Source organism: Thalassophryne amazonica, chromosome 16 (assembly GCF_902500255.1).
Source record: "Thalassophryne amazonica chromosome 16, fThaAma1.1, whole genome shotgun sequence".
NCBI lineage: Eukaryota > Metazoa > Chordata > Actinopteri > Batrachoidiformes > Batrachoididae > Thalassophryne > Thalassophryne amazonica.
Window position 1 is genome coordinate 1,165,346 of NC_047118.1, and position 21,161 is coordinate 1,186,506.

The following is a 21,161-nucleotide window of genomic DNA, read 5'->3' on the forward strand; positions in this document are numbered from 1 at the left end:
CGGACAGTGGACTCATCTCTGTGCTTGCTCTGTTAGACCTCAGTGCTGCTTTTGATACTGTTGACCATAAAATTTTATTACAGAGATTAGAGCATGCCATAGGTATTAAAGGCACTGCGCTGCGGTGGTTTGAATCATATTTGTCTAATAGATTACAATTTGTTCATGTAAATGGGGAATCTTCTTCACAGACTAAAGTTAATTATGGAGTTCCACAAGGTTCTGTGCTAGGACCAATTTTATTTACTTTATACATGCTTCCCTTAGGCAGTATTATTAGACGGTATTGCTTAAATTTTCATTGTTACGCAGATGATACCCAGCTTTATCTATCCATGAAGCCAGAGGACACACACCAATTAGCTAAACTGCAGGATTGTCTTACAGACATAAAGACATGGATGACCTCTAATTTCCTGCTTTTAAACTCAGATAAAACTGAAGTTATTGTACTTGGCCCCACAAATCTTAGAAACATGGTGTCTAACCAGATCCTTACTCTGGATGGCATTACCCTGACCTCTAGTAATACTGTGAGAAATCTTGGAGTCATTTTTGATCAGGATATGTCATTCAAAGCGCATATTAAACAAATATGTAGGACTGCTTTTTTGCATTTACGCAATATCTCTAAAATCAGAAAGGTCTTGTCTCAGAGTGATGCTGAAAAACTAATTCATGCATTTATTTCCTCTAGGCTGGACTATTGTAATTCATTATTATCAGGTTGTCCTAAAAGTTCCCTAAAAAGCCTTCAGTTAATTCAAAATGCTGCAGATAGAGTACTGACGGGGACTAGAAGGAGAGAGCATATCTCACCCATATTGGCCTCTCTTCATTGGCTTCCTGTTAATTCTAGAATAGAATTTAAAATTCTTCTTCTTACTTATAAGGTTTTGAATAATCAGGTCCCGTCTTATCTTAGGGACCTCGTAGTACCATATCACCCCAATAGAGCGCTTCGCTCTCAGACTGCAGGCTTACTTGTAGTTCCTAGGGTTTGTAAGAGTAGAATGGGAGGCAGAGCCTTCAGCTTTCAGGCTCCTCTCCTGTGGAACCAGCTCCCAATTCAGATCAGGGAGACAGACACCCTCTCTACTTTTAAGATTAGGCTTAAAACTTTCCTTTTTGCTAAAGCTTATAGCTAGGGCTGGATCAGGTGACCCTGAACCATCCCTTAGTTATGCTGCTATAGACGTAGACTGCTGGGGGGTTCCCATGATGCACTGTTTCTTTCTCTTTTTGCTCTGTATGCACCACTCTGCATTTAATCATTAGTGATTGATCTCTGCTCCCCTCCACAGCATGTCTTTTTCTTGGTTCTCTCCCTCAGCCCCAACCAGTCCCAGCAGAAGACTGCCCCTCCCTGAGCCTGGTTCTGCTGGAGGTTTCTTCCTGTTAAAAGGGAGTTTTTCCTTCCCACTGTAGCCGAGTGCTTGCTCACAGGGGGTCGTTTTGACCGTTGGGGTTTTACATAATTATTGTATGGCCTTGCCTTACAATATGAAGCGCCTTGGGGCAACTGTTTGTTGTGATTTGGCGCTATATAAAAAAATTGATTGATTGATTGATTGAATGGAGGTCTATGGGAATTTGGCAGGATATAAAATAAATGACAAAAAAAACAAACAAACAAACAAACAAATAAATAAATAAATAAATAAATAAAAAATACAAGTACTGACATTTAATTACCTACCAACAGAAATATGCAAAATAAATATAAATTCAGCTGGAATATGAAGCCAATAAAATACTTGGGAATAATGGTTACACAAAATTTAAATATAATGTGTGAAATAAATTATCAAGATATGACAATAGAAATCCAAAAAGATATACAAAGATGGAATACAGTACCTCTGGATTTTAGTTCAAAAATAGACATTATAAGAATGAATATTTTACGACGGTTACTCTATCGATTTCAGCCATTACCAATGAAGATACACCAAACTATTTTTCTAATTTTGGAACAAGGGGGCTTGGTCTTTCCCCGTTTAGAAGATTATTATATTTCAGCACAACTGAAATATGTTTATTGTTGGTGTAATCCAAACTATGAAACAAAGTGGAACGATATAGAAAAGATGTTAATAATAACCCATCTGATCAGGGAGATAGAACAACATAATAAACTTAAAAGTAACATAGACCCAATAACAAGTTTCACACTGGATACATGGTATAGAGTTATAAATAAATATAATTTACAGAAACATATTAATGCAATAAAAAAGGATAGTATACAATACCAGTTTTAAACCTGCCCAACAAGGGCTGGGATATAAAAAATAGTTAATAAAAGGAATTACAATATGGAGAATGTTGGAAAAAGAGGGGGAATTAATGAGTTTTGAGGAAATGAAAGATATATTTGGTTTTGATAAATACGATTTATTTTTTTTTCGTTATTTACAAGTAAGAGATTATTATAACAGGGAAGTCAAGAAGATTCCCTACTTGGAAGAGCTCACAGTGAAATGAAATGAATGAAAATGATTAATCAAGCATATCAAGGAAAAATTATGAATCTTATATCTAAATTTTACCATATACTTATTATGAATAATAAACATTCAATGGAAAATATTAAGATAAAATGGGAAAAGGGATTAATTATGGAAATAAGGAATAATGATTGGCAAAACATGTCGAAAAACCACCAAACAACCACTGGTCCACTGGTTCTCAGAAATGGAGGGAATATTCATGGAAAGGCCTGATCCACTTCTTCATCACACCTAAGATAAAAAGTAAATATCTGAATCAATCGATACTGTGCTGGAGAAACTGTGGATCAATAAACGTAAATCATAGTCATCTATTTTGGAACAGTTCCAAAATAAATAGCTATTGGGAAAACATACACAGGGAAATTTAAAAATTTTGGGATATAATCTACTGCTCAGTGCAACTATACTGTATTTAGGAAAATTTTCAGTAGAATATGTACAAGGAAAAGATATATATTTGCTAAAAATACTGACAGTGGCTTGTAAAAAATCAATAACAAGGAAGTGACATCAACCCGACCCCCCGACTATGGAACAATGGACGCAAATTATCGAGGAGATATATTTGATGGAGAAATTGACACATATGCTGAGACTGTGGAAAGCTCAGTTTGAAGAGAAATGGGAGAAATGGACGATATACAGGAACGAGAACAGCGACATTAAAAGACGATAAGGTGATAATGCCACTGAAAAGAACACTTATGTGAATCCTCCCCCGTTTGGTCCTACATTTTTTATTTTTTATTTATATTTATTTATCTATTTTTTGCTTTTTGTGCTGTTATTGCTTTGTCTGATCCTTAATGAAAATTGCCTTATATTGTTTAAAAATAAATAAAAAAGAAAGTAAAAAAGAAAAATTATTTTAAAATTTAAATTTTTTTCTTTGCCTTTGAATTCTTTTTTTTTTAATGGTTTGTAATAAAACAATAAAAACTCTTTGAATCTCATATCCAAGAACTGAAATGTGTTTGAGAAAAGTCGATGAATTCTGAGTTTTCGTTTTTCTTACTGCTCCGTTTCTCAGGTGAACGGTCAGAACGTGGTGAAGGTTGGACACCGGCAGGTCGTCAACATGATCCGGCAAGGTGGCAACAGCCTCATGGTCAAGGTGGTCATGGTCACGCGCAATCCTGACATGGAGGAGGGTTCAAGGAAGAAAAGTAAGACCCAGCTGGAGGAAGGCTGGTAGTTCTGGTTGAAGTGTCTGGTTGTCCTTTTACCAGCGGCTGCTCTCTCTGTCCTCTGACCTCCAGTCCCCCAGCAGAGTAAGAGACTGAGCACTCCAGCTATCGCCCTGCGCTCCAAATCCATGACGTCAGAGCTGGAGGAGATGGGTGAGAAAAATTCTGAGATGAAGTTCTGAGAGGTGAAACAAAATCCTGGGAAGGAACAGACTGAGGTGACAATGAATGAGAGCAACCGCGTGAGGCCAGAGTGACGTCTAAATATAGACCGAAAGAAAGTAGAGAAGAAGTAGTTAATGATAGGAAGCTGTGAAATCACAGGCATAGAATAAAGACAGTGGGCCGAGGAAGGTCTCAATGTTTCACTGTTCTTTCCAGAACATTTTGGTCTGAGTGGACAATCTACTCGTTCATGGAATGACAACGTTATATTGTCACTGATATTTAAAAAAAAAAATTATTCTAGTAGTCAGCACCTCTTTTCACTAACATAAAAAAAAGTCAAATTCACAAAGTATTACATTTTATTATCAAGGATTCAAAGATTCAAAAGAGTTTTATTGTCATATGCACATAGGAACATGTTCCCTGCACAATGAATTGTGTCTACTGCATTTAACCCATCCTAATTGCCAGTTAGGAGCAGAGGTCGCCTTTAGGCGCCCGGGGACCAGCTCCAGATGTACATCCCTGCCTAGGTCAACAGCAGGGCTGAGCAAACTATGACCGGCCTCATGACAACAGACGACACACACATAAGCTGGCCCGGTACATGAACACATATTAAAAGCACACACAAGGTAAAACGAGGGAGAGAAAAACCTTCATAGCTGCTGCGTTAAACCACACAGCAGCAATGAAGGAGAAAAAAAACCCATCAGCACAAAAAAACAATGATCACACACACAGACGAGAGACGACGAGACGACGCCCGAGATTTGAAAAGTCCAGTTATCAGACAGAACACTCTGGAGGCAGCCTTTAGGCGCCATCAACGGCCTTGTTTGTCCATCCTGGAGGGAAAAGGGGCCCAGCCCTGAACAGTCCACTGTCCACAGTCAACGTCAGAGCTGGAGAAGGTAAGGGCGGGGGGAGACCAGGGAGTGAGGCTTAAGTGTTGTTCTTCTTCAGGAGGTTTTTATCACAGTGGCCTTGAAGTGCAGCTGTGTTTTGGGAAGCTGAATGAATTATTATATTATTATTATCTTCTTCACAGACTAAGGTTAATTATGGAGTTCCACAAGGTTCTGTGCTAGGACCAATTTTATTCACTTTATACATGCTTCCCTTAGGCAGTATTATTAGACAGCATTGCTTAAATTTTCATTGTTACGCAGATGATACCCAGCTTTATCTATCCATGAAGCCAGAGGACACACACCAATTAGCTAAACTGCAGGATTGTCTTACAGACATAAAGACATGGATGACCTCTAATTTCCTGCTTTTAAACTCAGATAAAACTGAAGTTATTGTACTTGGCCCCACAAATCTTAGAAACATGGTGTCTAGCCAGATCCTTACTCTGGATGGCATTACCCTGACCTCTAGTAATACTGTGAGAAATCTTGGAGTCATTTTTGATCAGGATATGTCATTCAATGCGCATATTAAGCAAATATGTAGGACTGCTTTTTTGCATTTACGCAATATCTATAAAATTAGAAAGGTCTTGTCTCAGAGTGATGCTGAAAAACTAATTCATGCATTTATTTCCTCTAGGCTGGACTATTGTAATTCAATAATTTTTGTCCTAAAAGTTCCCTGAAAAGCCTTCAGTTAATTCAAAATGCTGCAGCTACAGTACTGACGGGGACTAGAAGGAGAGAGCATATCTCACCCCTATTGGCCTCTCTTCATTGGCTTCCTGTTAATTCTAGAATAGAATTTAAAATTCTTCTTCTTACTTATAAGGTTTTGAATAATCAGGTCCCATCTTATCTTAGGGACCTCATAGTACCATATCACCCCAATAGAGCGCTTCGCTCTCAGACTGCAGGCTTACTTGTAGTTCCTAGGGTTTGTAAGAGTAGAATGGGAGGCAGAGCCTTCAGCTTTCAGGCTCCTCTCCTGTGGAACCAGCTCCCAATTCAGATCAGGGAGACAGACACCCTCTCTACTTTTAAGATTAGGCTTAAAACTTTCCTTTTTGCTAAAGCTTATAGTTAGGGCTGGATCAGGTGACCCTGAACCATCCCTTAGTTATGCTGCTATAGACTTAGACTGCTGGGGGGTTCCCATGATGCACTGTTTCTTTCTCTTTTTGCTCTGTATGCACCACTCTGCATTTAATCATTAGTGATTGATCTCTGCTCCCCTCCACAGCATGTCTTTTTCTTGGTTCTCTCCCTCAGCCCCAACCAGTCCCAGCAGAAGACTGCCCCTCCCTGAGCCTGGTTCTGCTGGAGGTTTCTTCCTGTTAAAAGGGAGTTTTTCCTTCCCACTGTCACCAAGTGCTTGCTCACAGGGGGTCGTTTTGACCGTTGGGGTTTTTCTGTAATTATTGTATTGCTTTTGCCTTACAATATAAAGCACCTTGGGGCAACTGTTGTTGTGATTTGGTGCTATATAAATAAAATTGATTTGATTTGATTTTATTATAAACCATATATTTCATTACTTTGTACAAGACAATAATGTACAGTGTGATGTCACTCGTTTTTGATTTCAGTCAACAGAACAATTTCAAAAAGTCAGAAACTGTTTCTGATTTATTTTTTTAATTACTAAGAAATAACTTCAAAGTGGTCATCAAACTTAAAAACTTTCTTGTTTTATTTTTCTTTATTTTTCTTTTTGTTGGCTTTTTCCTGTTATTTCTTCTTTCTTCATATATTTTTTTCTTCTCATCTTTTCTTTTTTTGGCTGATGGTGATTCCATCGCTGTTCATTCACAGCTTCCACACTGTCACTCACAGCAGCCCCACTACAGTTAACCCCGCCCTCAAAAACCTGTCGCCGCCCACTCTGTGAGCCCTCAATCCCCCTCCCCACTGCCCCCCACTGCCACCCTGTCCCACCCACAGCTTTGACCTCAGCACCCACAGATCAGTCAACGAGTGCTGGTCCAAACACACACACACAGACACACACACGTAGTGTGACACTCAGCAAGTGTTGTTGCCAAGGTAACGCTGCAGGGGAACGGGGCGTCACCTGAGAAGAGTTTCCAGGTGGTGCAACAAGATCAAGCCTTTGGTTCAAAAGCATCTTTCTCTTACTTTGGATGGCATCACATCCACAACACAGTTATTTATTTATTTTTTTTAAGCACAAAACTGTTTTGCTTCAGGTTCGTTGCTATGGTAACAGCATCGTGTTGCCGTTGTGCTGATGGCATCTCTATTTGAGGCAGTAAAGTAGGAGGAGAGAGCACGGTGGCGATCAGCGCCCCGTTTGCAGATCTGAAAGTTGGCTGGAGTTTTATTGGCGATTGTTTCATGTAAATGTTTAGCGTCTGTGTCGTAGCCGCTGCTGCGGTCAAGTTTTGGGTTCAGCCCACTGACAGGCTCCTCGGGCAGGCACTCGCCAAGTACACCTGTCCAGAAATTTACATCATTTCTGCATAATGTAACGAAACTGCCAAAAGTAACAGAACATATCACATATAAGTCGTCCTTGATCCCAGCGCCGAGCACCGGCTTAGCCTGAAGCAGCAGGTTAGCCGCCAACGTTAACACTAGAGCGTGTAGGATTTAGAGGCGTGTCCTGGCAGAATTGGAATCCAGCATTCATAACCATCTGTTCGTTTGTGTATAATTACCTGGAACAAGTCGATGTGTTTTCACGAGCTTCGAATCAGCTCTTCATATCTACACGGGAGCACGCCCCCTCATGGAGGCCGCCATATTGTACCATCCAAAAAACACAAAGAAGCTTGTTAATCCAGGCAGCACTGTTGCTTATTGGTTAGCACTCTTACCTCACAGCAAGAAGGTCATGGGGTCAATTCCCACCTGTGGCCTTTCTGTGTGGAGTTTGTATGTTCTCCCTGTGTTTATCCCACGTTTGGTGGTTATTTTCCCAGCAGCCTGTGCTCTTTCATATGGGAAATCAAACAAACAGGCATCCCCAGTCTAAGGTGATCAGTTGGTACAACACTTCCAAATGACGATTTAGGTGGCAAAAGCAGAAAACACCTACAAATGGAAAAAGAACACTTGCAAATTGAAAATAATGTCTGCAAACACAAAACCCACACGGAGAGAAGCTGCAGCACATGCACCGTGTCAGCTGCATATTCATGCTGTTGAGAAAGTGTAGTGACACGGACCCACAACAGGGGGCGTAAATGAACGGACAATGGAAGGAGTCAAATTATAACACTTTACTGGTGTGAATGTCACAACCAAACACAGCAGAATCAGAATGTGCAACAGTCAATTAATAAAAGGTGTCGTGTGGGCAGGCTCGACGATAGGAGACGCCCGTCTGGAAACGAACCGGAACCACACGATTTCCTCCGCCACCTGAACCCGAGGAATACTGGAGCCGCCAAGTCCCGGAGTCCCCAGGTGGCCACCTTCCCGGCGTGTCGGATCTGGTACTGCTGGCAGAAAGCAAAAGACAGTCAAAGGGTGGGTGTGTGAACACCCAGTAACAATGGTGGGAATGCCACCTCCACCTCTCACTCAGCGCGTTGCAGCGGTCTCAGATGAAAAGGAGCGCCATCATGCACAGCCTCCTCAAAAACGACCGGTTCTCCTGCAAACACTCACAATAATAGATTTATCGATCTCACAAAAGGGGCTGAGAGTATTACCTCCAGATGAAGATGATATCTCGGCAGTTTGGTGGAGGTGTCTTCCTGCTTTTATACCAGATGTGTTGATTAGTGACAGCTGTCACGGATGATGGGTGACAGCTGTCACCACGGCTTGTTCCTGAGGCGGCAGCGCCCTCTCGTGCCTGAAGCCCGCACTTCAGGCAGGGCACCTTCTGGTGGTGGGCCAGCAGCACCTCCTCTTCTGGCAGCCCACACAACACATGCATCAACGTGCTGGAAAGCTTCACAGCACACAGGAGACAGTAACCACTCGTGGAACAGCACTTTCTACCCACAGGACTTTAACTGAACGACCGTCTGTGCACAAACGTCTGTTTGTGTTGTTAGTACTACTTCACGTCTTTACTCAGTGCTTCCCTCGTGTTGTGAAATGATGCAAAGCGACTCTGTGTTTATGTTGTCTGAGTTTTCAGCAGGCATGTTATCCAGTTAAATTACTGTGTTTTCTGGTCTATAAGCCACTGTCAAAAAATACATATAAGTCACACCTTTTTCTGTATTATCAGCTCTTAACTTTGGGGTTTTGTGCATTGTTGTAGTACACTTTTTATAATTTGCATTTATTCTTTCATTAATGGAGTTTATTTTGGTGGAGGTGATGGTCTAGTGGTTAAGGTGTTGGGCTTGAGACCAGAATTGCATTATATTTTTACTACCTGTTGTTAAACTGATGCATGCTTTTTGTTATTTGTAAGTGTTCTTGAGATTGACACGTGTTGTCTTCATTTTGAAGTGTTGTACCCTTATTGGCCACCATACTAAACATCCAAAACATTCACTAACCAAAGCTGACGCAGTTACTAATAAGTCCCACCCTGAAGGTTTAACACCAAGTGTAACTGATTGTTATCCTGAGAGCAGATCTCAGCCCATCGCTCTGTGGTGTCAACCCCCCCCCCCCCGACATGATCCACACAACACGATCCCTAAAACACAGGTACTGGTTATCTGAATTCACAGCCCGTCTCCTCGTAACACCCTGGAAACAAATACTCACAAGGTCCAAACTGTTGTAAAGACTTAACCACAACAGGCTGCTGGATCAGCTTCTCCAAATAAAATGATGGGATTTCAAGAAATGTTATTAAAGAATGTGACCATTATTTCAACACTACAAACTATCATGTCAAGATTATAAAAAAAAGTTCACTAACATTCAGCCAAATTTTTGAAAATGTTGGCGTTTGTGAGACTTTTAGCCGTTCGATGCGTCGTACTTGTGACCGAGGTGACGTGTCCGTCTGTGCAGTCTGAGGTCAGCAGACTTCACAGAAGCTTGTTTCTGTTGCATTAGAAATGTTTCTTTCCCGTGACACCTAATAAACTCTCGTAGCGCGTGTGATTGGTGCAGTGTCCCAGTTCACCCAAACGTCATGCTGCAAGATAACAAGGACATTAAGGTGGAAGTCACCTTGCAGTTGCACCCAAAACCTCCTGAAGTCACTGTTTCAAAATGTTTGAAAATATCTGGTTTCTAATGATTTTTTTTTTTCTGAATGTTGCTCTTTTAACCACTAACTTTGTCTCTCCTTTTTGTCTTTGTCCTCACATCACTGCCGGTGTGATTTTAACAACAGTGGAAAGAGGTGGGAGTCAGCTTCACAATACATCCGTCTGTGTGTGTTGTGCTTATTTAGTCTGACAGAGAAACTGTCACTCAAACTCCTGTATGGACTAACAAACTGTACCAGGTCCACCTGAGGATGCTGGGGGACGGGGGACTTCCAGGCTCACTTAGTTTGACAGCAGACGTGACAAACGTATGAAATCAATGAATCTCAGTTGCAGAACACCTCGTTTCTGTCCCTCTGCTACTGTTTACCTGACGTTCAGTGATAAAAATTGTAATCGCTGGTTCCGTTAATAAACATATATCAGCAGCTTGCACACTTCAGCTCATTAGCTAACAGCCAGTTAGCAAAGCTAAGTTTTTCATTAGCAAATTAGCTTTTCAGCCAACTTTGAAAACCATTAGCGGACTAATTACTTTCCACTAAATTTAGTTTTGCTAACTTTAATTCAGCTAACATTTTTCTGAATATAGTTTGACTGTCAAAAATGTTTGTAAACCCTAAAGCCCCATAAGTTGCATTCATCTTTTTTTTAAATGTGGTGTTGCTACTTCATGCAAAAAGAATTGACATTTGATTTATTTACAATGCCTGCACTGCGTTTGTTAGCCAAAACATCTGTTGAGAGCTAAACATGTACATTTACCTTCATAAATGTAATTAAATATCTTAAAACTCATATACAACTGTAAACATTATAATTAGCCTTAGCTTAGCTGTCTTTCTTGATGCTATTCTGGCTATCCTGCAAAGCCCAATTTAGTTTTGTGCTGAATCATATAAAAAGGTAAGTTCTTCCCTCTCTTTTCTGAAGAGTGTGATCTTTCAGTTTGAGATATTGATTTATTAATTTAACTCCACAGTACCTTTTTTCCAGATCAGTACACAGGAGCATCCTGTAGCGTGTGTAGACTAATCCAGAAAATATGGCACATTTCTGTGACATGACTCACAATTTAATCAACAAAAATAATGTATGATTTCTTCTATGCACACAAAAGCCTTATTTATCTTGAATTCTGTGCACCTTTGCCAAGGTAAGCCATCCACCTGGCAAGTGTGTTATATTGAGATGCTGATTAAACAGCATGATTATTGCTGCACATTTTAGCATGGCCTCTTGTTGTGATCAGCAGAAAGAGATTGCACCGTAGTACAACAAATTCCAGTCAAGTGATTTATATAGTGCATGGTTGGACTACCAATAAGTAGACCTGGGTTTGATTGCCACTCCTGCTACCTAGAGTCCCTTAATTGAGAGAGTAACTAACAACATGACGAGTCGAAAAAAAAAAAGGTCACGTGACTCATGGTGGCATCTTGGTTCCAAAATAGCACTGGCTGTTAATCTATCTGCATGTAAATCCAGCTATTTTATTTTGCTGAAAATGCCGGGTTGCTGTGCATTTGGAGGCACAAATAGACACAACAAGGGCTTCAAGATGTACAAGATGTGAACAAAAGAAAAATCTGGGAAAATAAAGTCAGCTGTGTGAGATGGAAGCCAACTTCATCATCAAAGCTTTGAGAGGTAAATTGTTCAGTCCCATGTCCAGTAAAACTCACCTAAACCATCATCGTATAAACCAGATATTCACAGTCACTGGACAAAAAAAGTCCCAAAGTTTTTGTATTGTTTTCCATGTAATAAACACCATATATATCAGATTTTGTATAACGGATTTTTCGCTCACATTGGATAAAATGTCCCGTCCGATCGCAGTGTACTTCCATTAAAAACCCAGAGCAGTCTGGATGTGCACAGTAACAGAGGTGCAAATTAAAGTTCAGCTCCGACACTTGCCGATTTGAGGAAAGTGGGACCAGAGTCATTTCTGTGATTAAAAGTCCGACCGTTTATTTTTTCAAACCATGTTCAGACTCAGACCTGCAGCCTAATGTGCACCTGTTAAATCAGCCACAAAAGGCTGTGATTTGACACTTTGCTCCTTTTAATCCTTCGTCTGCCATCATATTATAACAGTTTTTGCAGTGTGCATGCTGATTACAAATGGATCAGAAAAGTCTGCAACTTTACAGCACAAATTCGGAAAAAGAGGAAAATGTGCTGTGTGGGCCGCCGAAGAGGAGGTACTGCTGGCCCACCACCAGATGGCGCCTGCCTTGTGGGCACCTTTTTGACCTGAAGAGGGCGCACTGGCCTTTTGGCCTTTTTTGGCACCACCAGGTGCGCACCGTTAGGCTGTCAGCTGTTTTTCATCATCATCATCATCATCACCATAAAAGCCTGGGAGAGACACCATAACTCTGCCGAGTTATCAGCTTACCACATGGGTAAACCGACTCAGCCGTTTTGTGCTGTACGCACATTCATTGTAACTGAAGTCTTTGCAGTTGTGACTTATACTTGCAGCTTGTAGCCGAGTTTGTGGAAGTTGGAGGAGTTGGCGTCTCCACTCCTCACTTCTAACTACTGAATATAACATTTGACACTGCACGTCCTCCAGTTTTTCCTCTGCACTCTGGGAGTATCTGGATTTATTCCTCCAAGAGGATAATTGTGAGTTGCTGACTGTTTGCTGGGTGTACACACACCCACCTTAACCTGTTTTTGCTCCTGCCAGCAGTACCGGTCTGACAGCCTCGAGCGGTGGCTACCTGGGGGACCAGGACTTGGCGGCTCTGGTGTATTGCAGGCCTCTGGCTGGCGGTGAAACTCTCGATAGGTGTCTCCTACCCTCAGGCCTGCTCACGTGTCACCATTTTGTTATTAATTGGACTCAGCATATTCATCTTGTGTTTGCACTTTTGCATAATAAATTGTGATTTATTCGTATCCTGTTGACCGTTCATTTACGCCCCCTAACGTGGGTCCATGCATTCACTTTCCCAACAGGATAACTCAGCCATGTCATGGACTCCGAGGGGCATTCACCACCTAATGATCGATCAATGGAAGTGCAAGGTGTGCGGGATCCACCAGGAGGATTGCTGGGTGAGCTGCAGTACATTCTGTCTAACCTCACTGCTCGGTTGGATTTATTAACTGAGCAGGACGCTCACGTCAGCCGTCGGATGGAGGCTCTCACCGAGCAGGTAGACACGCGCGCATCAGACGCGGCTGCAGCTGCTCCCCCTCCTGTGGATCTGCCACCAAACAGGGTTAATCCAGTGGTCGTTCAGGGGTCCCCCCCTCGTTGCCCGAAGCTTACATAAGTTCCCCGGAACCGTACGGTGGTGGTGTTGAAATGTGCGCGGACTTTCTGATGCAGTGCGCGCTCATTTTTTCACAACGGCCCATTATGTATGCGTCTGAGCACAGCCGGGTGGCTTACATAATTAATTTATTTCGGGGCAGAGCACGCGCCTGGGCTATGGTGTTCTGGGAACGAGATTCACGGGTCCTCTCAACATATACTGAGTTTATAAGGGAGTTTTGACTGGTGTTCGATCATCCCAACAGAGGCGAGTCCGCTTCAAATATGCTGTTGTCAATGAGACAGGGACAGCGGAGTGCAGCTGATTATGCAATCAACTTCCGCATCGCGGCAGCGAGGTCCGGTTGGAATTCAGTCTCACTCCGCGCCGCCTTTGTAAACGGGCTGTCTCCGGCCCTAAAGGAGCATCTGGTGGCTAAGGATCAGCCGCGGGATTTAGATGGGCTTATTGATCTGGTTATACGCTTAGACAATCGGCTTGAGGAATTCAAGCGGGAGCGAGACGAAGGGCGTGGCTGGGTGCGCACTGTCCCTCTCCCCTCCAGATCCGAGTTAGTGCCGTCCTCTCCCCGCTCCAAAGCCAGGGCTTTCCACGTTACACCAGCTCCCCCTGCTGACGTTGCTATGGAAACGAGCAGGGCGAAAGTGACAGTAAAGGAAAAACACAGGAGACTGGCATGTGGAGAGTGTGTTTCCTGCGGCTCGAATGAGCATGCACAGAATAAGGGGCCCCAGGCGGTTAAACAACAAAGCTCAACCTTAGAGACTGGGCTAAGAGTGAGCCATACAAACCACACAGGTGTCCCACGCAAATGCACACGACTCCCAGTCACAATCCTCTGTGGGGATTTAACCCTTACCGCTCCAGCACTGTTCGACACAGGATCGGAAGGGAACCTACTGGATAGTAGGTGGGCTAAGGCTGTGGGGCTCCCTCTGGTGGCCGTTCCTTCACCATTGAAGGTGCGGGCACTAGATGGCACCCTATTACCAGAAATAACACACCAGACACAGCCTTTAACCTTGGTCTCTGGTAATCACAGGGAGGAGATTGTGTTTTATGTAACACCTTCTACCTCCAGAGTTATTTTGGGTTATCAATGGATGATAAAACACAATCCCCGGATTGACTGACCATCTGGGGTTGTGGCTCAGTGGAGCGAAACCTGCCACCGGGAGTGTTTGAGATCCTCGGTGCCACCTGGCGATGAAGTTAAAGAGGAGGTCAGAGTCCCCCCCAATCTCACGGAGGTGCCGGTTGAGTATCATGACCTTGCTGACATCTTCAGCAAGGATCTGGCACTCACCCTGCCCCCACACCGACCGTAAGATTGTGCCATTGATTTGGTTCCAGGCGCTGAGTATCTGTCCAGCAGACTGTACAACCTCTCACGTCCTGAACCCGAATCAATGGAGACCTACATCCGGGATTCTTTAGCTGCCGGGCTAATCCGGAATTCTTCATCCCCGTAAGGTGCAGGTTTCTTTTTTGTGGGCAAGAAGGACGGCGGTCTCCGTCCATGCATTGACTATAGAGGGCTGAATGAGATTACGGTTCGCAACCGATACCCATTACCACTCTTAGATTCAGTGTTCACACCCCTGCATGGAGCCAAAATATTCACGAAGTTGGATCTTAGGAATGCTTACCACCTAGTTTGGATAAGGAAGGGAGACGAGTGGAAGACGGCATTTAACACCCCCTTAGGGCACTTTGAGTACCTGGTCATGCCGTTCGGCCTCACTAACGCCCCCGCTACATTCCAGGCATTGGTTAATGACGTACTGCGGGATTTCCTGCACCGGTTCGTCTTCGTATACCTGGATGATATTCTCATCTTCTCCCAGGTCGTTGAGACTCATGTTAAGCATGTCCGTCAAGTCCTTCAGCGGTTACTGGAGAACCGGCTGTTTGTGAAGGCCGAGAAGTGTGAGTTCCATCGCACTTCTTTGTCCTTCCTGGGGTTTATTATCTCCTCCAGCTCCATCGCACCCGATCCGGCTAAGGTAGCTGCGGTGAGAGATTGGCCCCAACCGGTAAATCATAGGAAGCTGCAACAGTTCCTAGGGTTCGCCAATTTTTACAGGAGGTTCATTAAGGGCTATAGTCAGGTAGTTAGCCCCCTTAAAGTCACCTTCACCTGGTCGGATCAGTGCGAAGCCGCGTTTAGGGAGTTGAAACACCGGTTTTCAACTGCACCAGTTCTGGTGCAGCCTGATCCTAGCTGCCAGTTCATTGTTGAAGTGGATGCCTCTGACTCAGGGATAGGAGCCGTGCTGACCCAGAGCAGGGAGTCCAATAGTGTTCTCCACCCTTGTGCTTACTTCTCCCGCAGGTTAACCCCCGCCGAACGGAACTATGACGTTGGCAATCGGGAACTCCTGGCTGTGAAAGAGGCCCTTGAGGAGTGGAGACATCTGTTGGAGGGAGCTGTGGTCCCATTTGTGGTTCTCCCTGACCACCGGAACCTGGAATATATCCAGACCGCTAAGCGTGTGAACCCCAGGCAAGCCCGGTGGTCACTGTTTTTTGGACGCTTTAACTTCAAGATCACCTACCGCCCCGGGACCAAAAACGTCCGGTCTGACGCCCTGTCCCGGGTGCATGAAGAGGAAGTTAAAGCAAGGCTGTTGGACCCACCGGACACCATCATACTGGAATCCACTATTGTCGCAACCCTCATGTGGGACGTGGAGGGAGTTGTTAGGGAGGCCCTGATGTGACACCCGGATCCCGGAGGTGGACCACCCAACATCCAATGACTGTACGTGCCACCAGACACTTCTGTCACGGTTCCAAGCTCTCCTGCCATCCAGGGGTGTTAAGGACTGTGGCGGTGGTCCAGCAGCGGTTCTGGTGGCCATCAGTCGAAGCAGACACCAGGGACTACATCCGGGCATGCACCACCTGCGCCAGGGGCAAGGCTTCCCATCAGCCGGAGAAGGGGCTCCTTCAGCCATTGCCTGTGCCTCGTCGCCCCTGGTCCCACATCGGTTTGGACTTCGTCACGGGTCTCCCTGCATCCCAGGGTAAGACAGTCATCATGACGATAGTGGACCGGTTCTCCAAGGCGGCCTACTTCGTGGCCCTCCCGAAGCTCCCGACTGCCCAGGAGACTGCAGACCTCTTGGTCTACCACGTCGTGCATCTGCATGGTATCCCAATGGACATAGTGTCAGACCATGGTCCTCAGTTCTCCTCGCAGGTCTGGAGGGGCTTCTGTAGGGAGCTGGGGGCCACGGTGAGCCTGTCGTCCAGGTACCACCCACAAACGAATGGTCAGGCAGAGCGGGCCAACCAAGATTTGGAACAAGCTTTACGGTGTGTCACCTCTGCGCACCCGATGGCTTGGAGTTAACATCTGGCCTGGATCGAGTATGCTCACAACAGTCAAATCTCGTCATCTACCGGCCTCTCCCCTTTCGAGGTCTGTTTGGGGTACCAGCCCCCATTGTTTCCGGCTGTCGAGGGAGAGGTCGAGGTGCCATCGGTCCAGGCCCACCTCAGGAGATGCCGTCGGGTGTGGAAGAAAGCCCGCTCTGCTCTCCTGAAGGCCTGGACGCAGGCTAAGGGCCATGCGGACCGCCGACGAGCCCCGGCCCCAGCTTATCAGCCCGGGCAGGAGGTTTGGCTGTCCACCAAGAACATCCCTCTACAAACAGACTCTCCAAAACTGACCGACCGCTACATTGGACCATTCAAAATACTCAAGGTGATCAGCCCCGCTGCCGTGAAACTACAACTCCCCGCTTCACTACGGATTCACCCAGTATTTCATGTGTCCCGGATCAAGCCACACCACACATCGGACCTCTGCACCCCCGGACCGGCGCCGCCTCCTGCCCGCATCATCGACGGACAACTGGCTTTGACAGTCAAAAAACTCCTAGACGTACGTCGGAGGGGTCGGGGGTACCAATATCTGGTAGACTGGAAGGGGTATGGCACAGAAGAGCGCTCCTGGGTGAAGAGGAGCTTCATTCTGGATCCCGCCCTCCTGGCGGATTTCTACAAGGAGCACCCCGACAAGCCGGGTCGGCCGCCAGGAGGAGCCCGTTGAGGGGGGGGGCCTGTTGTGTGGGCCGCCGAAGAGGAGGTACTGCTGGCCTACCACCAGATGGTGCCTGCCTTGTGGACACCTTTTTGCCCTGAAGAGGGCGCACTGGCCTGTTGGCCTTTTTTGGCACCACCAGGTGCGCACTTAGGCTGTCAGCTGTTTTTCATCATCATCATCCACACCATAAAAGCCTGGGAGAGACACCATAACTCTGCCAAGTTATCAGCTTACCACACAGGTAAACCGACTCAGCTGTTTTGTGCCTTTCGCACATTCATTGTATCTGAAGTCTTTGCAGTTGTGACTTATACTTGCAGCTTGTAGCCGAGTTTGTGGAAGTTGGAGGAGTTGGCGTCTCCACTCCTCACTTCTACCTACTAAGTATAACATTTGACACTGCACGTCCTCCAGTTTTTCCTCTGCTCTCTGGGAGTATCTGGATTTATTCCTCCAAGAGCATAACTGTGAGTTGCTGACTGTTTGCTGGGTGTACACACACCCACCTTAACCTGTTTTTGCTCCTGCCAGCAGTACCGGTCTGACAGCCTCGAGTGGTGGCCACCTGGGGGACCAGGACTTGGCGGCTCTGGTGTATTGCAGGCCTCTGGCTGGCGGTGGAACTTCGTGGGTTCCGGCTCTTCTCTCGATAGGTGTCTCCTACCCTCGAGCCTGCTCACGTGTCACCATTTTGTTATTAATTGGACTCAGCATATTCGTCTTCTGTTTGCACTTTTGCATAATAAATTGTGATTTATTGGTATTCCTATTGACCGTTCATTTACGCCCCTAACGTGGGTCCGTGCATTCACTTTCCCAACAAAATGTCCAGCTTACCTTTGAATTGGAGGTGATGATTATAGAAATAAAAGCTTTTTTGTTTTGTTGAGGGTCAAATTAGTCCAGAATAAAGCAAAATCCAGAAACGGAGAACTTTAAAACTGTCATGCACATCATTGCATGATGCGTAATTACAGCGCTGCAGCTGCATAAATCAGGCTTTAAATTAATTAAATAAATTATCATAAGTTGTAAATTTGATAGCTTAACTATTTTTATATTTATTTTGATAGCACCTGTACCTGGATGTGTTGCTGTGTGTGGTTAAATGATTTAAAAAAATGTTGAAAACATTAAAGGCTCATTCAGTAGTTCAGTACAGTTGGAACCAAAATGGTGCCATGTTCTGAGTTGACGTTACTCTCCTCAGTCAAGGGACTCTATTGCTACCGGTCTCTGTTCTTGGACAAAATGCTTCATTTGCATTGTCTCAGTCCATCCAGCTGTAAATAGGATAAAGCAGTCCTCATCAGCCATCAGACTAAAGTGAAACTAAATTGAAAATAACATTTAAATAAGTAAACAATAATAGAAAATACAAAAGTTTAATATTTCCACCATATTTTTAATGATATTTGTATGCTGGTTTTCCTCCTGCTTGGGTTCACACTAACACAGGGCTGGCCATGGGAGAGTCCAGGAGCTCCAGGGTGCTGTCTGCCCTTGATGGTATATGAAGTAGATCAGATGGTCTGAATATGTTGAGGTGTTGCAGTAAAGAGATGCTCAACTGTTTCACCTCAGGGAGCTTTGGTGAATAACCAATGCTCCCGTAAATGATTCACAGACATGGTTTGAACTCTGACATGAGTAGGTTAATTTCCTTGCCATCTAAATAGCAATGCACCATGTCTCTGGTGTAATTCATCTTAAGCCTCATTCCCACCGAATAATAAGCCACAAATAATGAGCGATTCAAAGAATGATCGTTTAAGGCTATCATGTATCTGCTACTAAGGTGCCTCTATGTGCCTCTAAGTACCTCACATGTGCCAGGTATCAGTCTCTAATCAGCCACGACTGACCTGTCATTTGAGCCCCGTACAGCCTCAAATGGCTCGTGTCACCGCATATGATCCACATCAAACCACATGTGATCCATGCAGCGCCATATAATGCTACGTTGGTGCATGTTTAGGCATGGGTTTGAGCCAAACCTCCAGCCCTCCCACACTTGGTCTCTATAAAGTGGGAGTTTTCAATTCACACCATCTATTCAAGATGTTGTCACAGTTTTTAAACGCAGTCCAAAAAAAGACACTCCTGTACAGTCTGATCGGTGTGCGCCGTGTGCCAGGCTGCTGTTCACCTGTGTTCCAGACAGTGGTGGGCACAGATAACCAAAAAATTAACTTTGATAACAGATAATCAGATAACTGAAAAGTTAACTTTGATAAAGATAAACCACCCAAAAATGTATCGGAAGTTACAGATAACTGATAAATTCCAGTATTTTCTCTGGTACATTTGCAATTACTAACAAGCTGAATTTGAGTTTTAACACCACGATCACATTTGGAAGCATCAAAAGTGACAGAAGACCCAAACAATGAGCCCACACTTCTATGTTTGAACATCTTGTCCCCTGCTGGAAGTTCTTATTTACTACACGGCTCTCAGCACAGAAGCACCCTGAGAGCAGCCACAAAGCCCAGCTCTCTACCAATCACAACACTCCGGTCAGGCGGAGGTCTTGGAAAATAAAGTCATACTGACTTTTGGTTTGGTGTGAATACTGATAGAATAACTCCATTAATGTCAATTCTGTCATTTGTACAAAGTTAAAATATAACATATATATTTTAATGTTGAATAATGCACTAATTCTGAGGTTTTGTAACAAACAGACAGATCGCAAAGGATTCTGGGTAAAAGTGCCTCTGCTAAACACTGATTGGTTCAGTCATTCATTATGTAAACCAACACGTTAATGTGACGTGTGTCATGTGTTGGTGTTTACAGATAAATGTGCTTTCGTAAAATATTCCATTTTTTATTTGTAAAAATAGGCATTTTTACGGAACCCTGGAAGTGTCATTGCAAAATGTTTTGCATGTGGAGAGAATGTGCGCACGTTTTATTAGTGCCGTGCGCATGTTTGATGATGTTGTAAAACGTGCACTCAATATTGTCTTGACACATAAATGTTGGATTTACACTGTGTGAGTTTTGGCTCTTTTTCAGATGATTTTTCATTTGTGCGAAAATGTTTTGGACCGAGTTTCAGGTTAATTGCGCATCCTGCATCGTGAAGTGTACATGGAGTAACAAGCTGTGTTTAACATCTCACGACCACCTCCTAATCGCCGATCGTATGCTCAGATGAAAATCAAACCTGTTTGATATTATTCTGGTCGGCCGTCGTGAGGTTGTCCTGCTGCTGAAGAGCTACAAGCATCCAACCGCTCGCACTGTGCCTGTGCAAACACCGCAGGGCTGTCTTGTAATGTTTTTCATTTTTGTTGTTGTTTTGTTTTTAAACTTTAATGTCTCCCATCAAGAGTTTTTGTAAATTAAGTTTGAAAAAAAAAAAAGCTTAAGTTTTGCTTCTGGAAACACGAGTTCGACGTGTGGTTTTTGAACGTACAATGTGTGTGAGAACATAAATCGGGCGCTCTGATCGTGCAGTTCTGTTGTACAGTTTGAACTGAAACCGAGTACAGTGATTAAAATATCATACAGTGTCTGCTCAGCTTCAGGACGAATACTGCCATGAACTGCCATGAACACTACTGGCCAGTAGATGGCAGTAGAGACCTTGAAAACTTGCCAAAACAAAATTCCAGATAATCTGTGTCTGCTACATTTAAGATGGAATTTAACAAATGCAAATACAATAACCATCAATCAATCAATCAATTTTTTATATAGCGCCAAATCACAACAAACAGTTGCCCCAAGGCGCTTTATATTGTAAGGCAAGGCCATACAATAATTATGTAAAACCCCAACGGTCAAAACGACCCCCTGTGAGCAAGCACTTGGCTACAGTGGGAAGGAAAAACTCCCTTTTAACAGGAAGAA

The 21,161-nt window shown here is 44.1% G+C and overlaps 1 protein-coding gene across 1 annotated transcript in view; it reads left to right on the top strand.

The window, feature by feature from the left end:
* The window catches only part of shank1 (SH3 and multiple ankyrin repeat domains 1), a 276,665-nt gene that overhangs the window by 243,154 nt on the left and 12,350 nt on the right, over positions 1-21,161 (top strand). Inside the window, exons 18-20 of the mRNA XM_034189594.1 lie at positions 3,547-3,682; positions 3,776-3,856; positions 10,070-10,078. Of these exons, the coding sequence (XP_034045485.1) occupies positions 3,547-3,682; positions 3,776-3,856; positions 10,070-10,078 (226 nt within the window). The remainder of the gene's footprint in view (positions 1-3,546; positions 3,683-3,775; positions 3,857-10,069; positions 10,079-21,161) is intronic.